General features: G+C 44.3%; 1 protein-coding gene across 2 annotated transcripts in view; it reads left to right on the top strand.

Annotated features, from left to right (window-relative positions):
- Positions 1-227: 227 nt before the first annotated feature.
- TMEM65 (transmembrane protein 65) overlaps positions 228-6000 on the top strand; it is a 45820-nt gene continuing 40047 nt past the window's right edge. The window contains exon 1 of one of the 2 annotated variants that reach the window (XM_043483413.1): positions 228-1049. In XM_043483413.1, the coding sequence (XP_043339348.1) occupies positions 755-1049 (295 nt within the window). In that variant the 5' untranslated portion in view covers positions 228-754. The remainder of the gene's footprint in view (positions 1050-6000) is intronic. The other variant, XM_043483414.1, reaches the window with a different exon arrangement.

The raw sequence follows: 6000 nt of genomic DNA, 5'->3' as shown, positions 1-6000 counted from the left end.
CGTACCCCCCAGTCTGGATTCAAACGTGGCGGAGTCCAGGGCCGGCAGCCACGGCCCTCTGGGCACCTTCACGCACCGGAGGGCTGGAGGACGCGCGTGCACTCGCCTCACGCGGGAGAGCGCGCGCGGCCCGCGAGCCTGCGCACTGCGCCTGCGCGGCACCGCCCCCTACCCGCCCCTTTCCTTCGCCCCGCCCCGTTACCCCGTACCCTGCCGCTAAGGGTAGCGGCGGCGGCTGGGGCCCGAGAGCGCGGCTGCTTTGAGGCAGACGTGAGGAGTGAGGACTAGCGCCGGCCAGAGGGTGGGAAAACCGGCGGTAAGGGAGGGCGGTGCCGGAGAAGGGCGGCGCGTGGCTGACTCATCCCTGTGGAAGATAGGACTGACAGACGCAAACCCTTGCCGAACCCGCCCGCCCGCCCGCGCTGCTCCGGGTCGGCTGGGAGGCGCCCGGCCGCGCCGCCCTCCGCTCGCCGGCCAGTCTTCTCCGGGAGCGCTCTCCCGGCCCGGCCGCCTCAGAGAAAGTTTTCGTAGTCGGGAGGGACCGGAGGCGCCGCGGGCCTTCGGGGAAGGAAAGGAGGACGCAAGAGGAGGCTCCTGCCGCGCGGGCCCGGGAAGTGCATGGTGCCCGGCGCCTCGGCCGCCTGTCGGGAGGACGTCGGGGCGGGGTCGGGCTGAGGCCAGCTCCTTCTTTCCCGCGACCTCGTCAGAAATCGCCCTCCCGGACTGCCGCGGGGTCCCCGCTCCTCAGCCCGCCATGTCCCGGCTGCTGCCGCTGCTGAGGAGCCGGACCGCGCGCAGCCTGAGGCCGGGCCCGGCCGCTGTCGCCGCCGCGCCCCGCCCGCCCTCCTGGTGCTGCTGCGGGCGGGGGCTGCTGGCGCTCGCGGCCCCGGGCGGCCCCCGGGCGCTGGGCACCCACCCCAAGAAGGAGCCCATGGAGGCGCTGAACACGGCGCAGGGCGCGCGCGACTTCATCTACAGCCTGCACTCCAGCGAGAGGAGCTGCCTGCTCAAGGAGCTGCACCGCTTCGAGTCCATCGCCATCGCCCAAGGTAAGGGGGACCCGAGGCGGGCGATCCCGGGGGCCCGGCGCCCTCCCTTCCCCCGCCCGCATCTCGGCCTGGGCCCCTGGCCGCCGCTCCCCTCGCCTTCCTGGCCTTGTGCCTGGGACTTTGGAGGAGGGGAACTTTCCGCCTCCTGAGTGCCCTCGGGGCAGGTAGGACAGGCGCGGATAGTGCCAGGCAGCCGGGGCCAACGCTTGGCTGGTTCCTCCCCAGCCTCAGAATCGGAGCTCAGCCCCAGTTACCAACCGACGAGGACCCGATTTTCTTTAGATTTGCCGTGTTCACCGCCCCCCACCCCCCACCCCAGTCCTCCTGTCCCCTAGCTCGTGCTGCTTTTCCTGGGAACGTGCAGCCGTGCAGGTGGCTAAGCCGACAGGCAGGAGGAAACTTTGTTGAATGGTTATCAAAAGAAGATGTGTGGGTTCGAAAGAAGGGATGTTGCTTCTTAAGGCAGAGATACTCTAAGCTGCCTGTTTGCACACACCTCCAGTTGGATTCATCTGAACAGCCGAAGGAAACATTTTCCTAGGAAATGGAAAGAGTGGAGTAGACCAGCAATAGCACATACAGACTGGCAAGTCAGTCCGTCATAGGTTTGGTGCTGCCCAAGTTAAACTCCCCTTTCTGTTGTTTCCCCAGAGGATGAAAGGATGCAGTAGATAGGAAGGTATTTTTTTCTGGAAATCTGTGACTCTACAATAAAAAGCAGACTTCTGCTCAAAAATAATCTGGAATGGTGAAAACCAAGCTATTTTTAAGCTAACATGTTAAAAGAGGATATTTTTAAAACCAGTGCAGAATGCTGGTAGGTCAGAATTTGAGTCCAAGTGAAAAAGCTAAAAAGTCAGAAAACCAGAAGAGGTGAAAGGGACCAGTGATCAATCATTCATTCTTAAAATACCTTTGCCATTTAAATACCCTAATACAGACAAAATACATTGCTGCTGTTTTATACTACATTCTGGTGTGTTTGAAAGTTGTGGTTTTTTTCCCCTAAATTTACGCCTCCCTTCCTTCAGGGTTGGTAGGTAAATAAACATTCCATAGATTCCTTACGTTAAGAGCCCATTTATTTGGAAAAAGACATTTCATTTGCCTGAGCCACTTGAAAGTGCTTCTTTGACCTGTGGATAGGAATGAAGGAAAGAATTATGTACCTCATAAGCATGATTTTTCTATACTACTTTTTCAGAAACTTTTTGTTAGTTGGGCCTTTAACTGCTTTATTTTCCTCAGTTCAGGGAATTGTGGAACAATTTATGGTATTGGATCATTCCAGACATTGTCTACCCACAGTGCTTCTATAGGAAAAATGTGACATCCCAATCAATTCGATTACTCAATATGTAATCATGATACTATATGAAGTCATAATCAGATATTAGCACATTTGTAAGCTATATGTGCACTCAGTGTGTGATTTTAAAATAATCATTTCCGAAAATGTGACCATTGGAAAAAACTGTAAAGACATCCATGCCAGAGCATTAGTTTTAGGAATCTTTCTCCATGGACAAGACTGTTTGAATGCACATTTGGCCTTTTCTAAGTAATTTCTTAGAAATTCTGCATTAACATTGTTTCAAGATTGGAGGGCCTTCTTAATATGACTTTATGACAGTTCATGAAAAGCATGTACTGTGATACACATGGATAAATTTTACCTTATACCTTATTGTTGTAGCACATGCCAATAGTATTGTGGTAGGAATGCTACATTTTCCAGTGAAGATAATGCTTTAAAATTTAACATGGTTTTAAATATTCTGGAAAGGACCTATAAATTTCAGTCAGTGGAGATCAGTTAGTGCCAAACTTAATAATATGTAAGTTACATGAGAGAGAAATTGGTAATTTAGATTGTGTTTGTTAGCGCCTTCTTAGCGCAGTGGGCAGCGCGTCAGTCTCAAATTGTGTTTGTTCAAGATAAACAAGCAAGGATATAGGAAACAATGTAGTAGTCAAATGCTTATTTGACTTATAAGCTAAACAATTGTAAAGTTTAAGTCAACTAATTTTACCAGTGTTGATGACTAAATTAGTGCCCTTTGACTCATGTGACATTTATTGATGATGATGCTTTAATTTTTAATATAGTCTTAATACTGATACAGTTTTCAATATCAGTCAGTGCATATAGTTTTGAGGGAGATAGCTGGGATCATAAGTAGTAAATTACCCTATTCATTAACCATTTAAGGTAAAGAGATTTCTTATGTCAAGAATGCATACAGCTCAATCCATTGCTGAAATAAATTTTTTCCTCAATCAAATGAAAAATTGTCATGTTTTTCTTTTATTGTTGCTTTTTGAGTGTTTTTAAATACTCAGCCTGTGTTTTAAATGTGTGTGTACTAAGTGCACTTTCTAATGAAATAAATCATTAAAAGAGCTGTTTCTTATAATAGGAAATCTTATATGTTCTTGGAAAGCATGTGCTTGCATGATCTAATGTAGTGTTTTGGATTTGGTGTGGAAACATTACAGGAAAACGTCTATGCTTTGAAATGGAAGTGGGGTCTACTGGTGAAATTTGTCACATTTGTCCTTATCTTTCTTATGTGTTTATCAGTAGGCAATTGATACAGTCTGTGGCAAGATAAAGCCTTAGAATCAATTTGTAATAGATAAAACAGACTTTGTGGGATGTCTTGTTAAGTAAGATATTGTGATTTTTAAATTACAAACTGATTTCCTCCCTAGTTTTAAAAAAGTAGATGTTATGTTCTCAACTTATCTGTTCAACCTGCTTTCTTCCAGAAAGAGTCCATGTTCTTCTGACAGTACATTGTTGTGCTGATATTATTACTATTGCCTTTTAATTTTATCTGAGCTTTTTAAAACCAAATTTGTTTTCAAATTTCTGCAATTACTATTTCTATTTGTAATTATTTTTAAAAACATTTAAAATATCAATTTGGTTTTTCAAGAATGAGCAGGATTCACTGTATTAGTTATACATTGCTATACAACAAATTACCTCAAAACATAGTGGCTTAAAACAAATATGTATTTCACATGGTTTCTGAGGATTAGGAGTCCTGAGGCAGCTTATGGGGTTATTTCTGGCTCAAGGTCTCTCATGAAGTGTTAATCAAGTTTTCAGCTGGGGCTGCATCATCTGAAGTCTTGACTGGGGCTGGAAGAACCAGTTCCAAGAATACTTGCTTACATAGCTGTTGGCTAGAAGTCTCAGTTCCTTGCCACGTGGGTGTCTCCATAGTACTGTCTGACTGTTTCAAGACATGGCAGCTGGCTTCTTCCAGAATGAGTGATTAGAGAGAGACCTAAGCTGGAAGCCACAGTAATTCATAACCGTCTTAGAAGAGCTAGTCCATCCTTTTTTGCCCTAGTCGTACACTGTGGAAAGATACTATATAGGATGTGAATACCAGGAGGTGGAAATAATTGGGGTCATCTTGGAGGCTGCCTTGCATGCTTATTAACTTGTTGTAATTAATGATCATTGGAGAATTACACAGAAAAGTAAGAGCTGGCTTTTGGGGAGGCACAAAGAAAGACGTGATTTGAAAAACCGAGCTTCTTAGGAAAAAATTTTTTTTTAATGTGTACTCATTTTAAAAATGAGATTATATATATATATATGTATACAAATAAACAATGTTTTGAGGGGAACAGGGCAGTGTTTTTTTTAATCAATCTTAGATCCTAATCAACTTGCACTTTTTTGTTTCTCTGTATAAGTGGTAATTGTATATGTTTAAAAAAATTTTTTTAACCACTTATCTGCATTCATATAGATATCTCATATAATTCTAAAGTTAATCTTGTAGTTCTCCACCTTTGTGATTATTTACTTAAGGTATGATAAGGAGTTTTGTTTTGAGAACTTGCCATATAGCATACTTAGAATACATAAAAACAAATATGACTTTTCCTGGAGTTTAAATCCACTAGGGATCTTGGACTCTTAACAAGAGTATTCCCATTTTTGTCAACCCTTTGTATAGGATTATATAAGAAAGTAGCGAAGCTGTTAAGCTGTTGGCCTCTGGGATGAATTGAAGATAATCTTGGCTTTTGCTCAGAGAGAATAAGAAAGAGGGCAAGAAAACATTTCATACTCCAGTTTAACATTTGTGAATAAAGATATTTCAGTGCCTTAGTTGAAACAGTAAAAGAAAGTAAAAGAACAACCGGACCTCCAAGAGGAGAACAGATGAGAATATGAAATGTGGATTGAATCAAGAGGAGTGAGTCATCTCTAATAAGCTGGGAACTTCTATGTCTTGGCCCTGGATAAGTAAATGAAGCTTTGTTACAATCAGTTATTTTTCCAGTGTGGAAGAAACCTGATTATAGCAGTATATTCCAACAACCTTAATTACAAATAGTTTTAGAGTTAATGAGCATATTAGAGTAGCCCTATAACTAGGGTTTCTGCCTAGAAAACAGATAACATAAATAGGTTTCCTTCCATTGTAAAATGGATATATTCTATTAACCATCTTTAATCATCATTTAGCATATAACTTGAGCTCTAGAGTTATTTGTGACATAAAACAGTGACCATTGCATTATATCTCATGGTTTTATGGATCAGGTATATAGGTAGGGCTCAGCTGGGTGATTTGTCTCTTTCATGCGGTATCTGTGGGGGTCACGTAGTAAACAGCTGGCAGATGAGCTAGTTACAGGACCCAAGATGGCTTCACTCACTTGTCCGGCACTCTGTTGGACATGACTGGGAGTTTGGACTCACATGGAACTACTGACCAGTGTAGATGCGCTTGATTTCACCAGCATGACAGTCTGAAAAGGAATCAGGACTCCCAGAGAAAGTGTTCCAAGAGAGCTGAGTGGAAGTGGCAAGACTTTGTATCAGTTTCCTATTGCTGCTGTAACAAATTACCACAAATATAGTGGCTTAAAAGGACACAAATTCATTCTGTTGGAGTTCTGGAAGTCTGAAGGCCCA

This window comes from Cervus canadensis, chromosome 12 (genome assembly GCF_019320065.1).
Source record: "Cervus canadensis isolate Bull #8, Minnesota chromosome 12, ASM1932006v1, whole genome shotgun sequence".
Lineage (NCBI taxonomy): Eukaryota > Metazoa > Chordata > Mammalia > Artiodactyla > Cervidae > Cervus > Cervus canadensis.
Note: the sequence above shows the minus strand (reverse complement) of the source record. Positions and strands in the feature narration are given on the sequence as shown.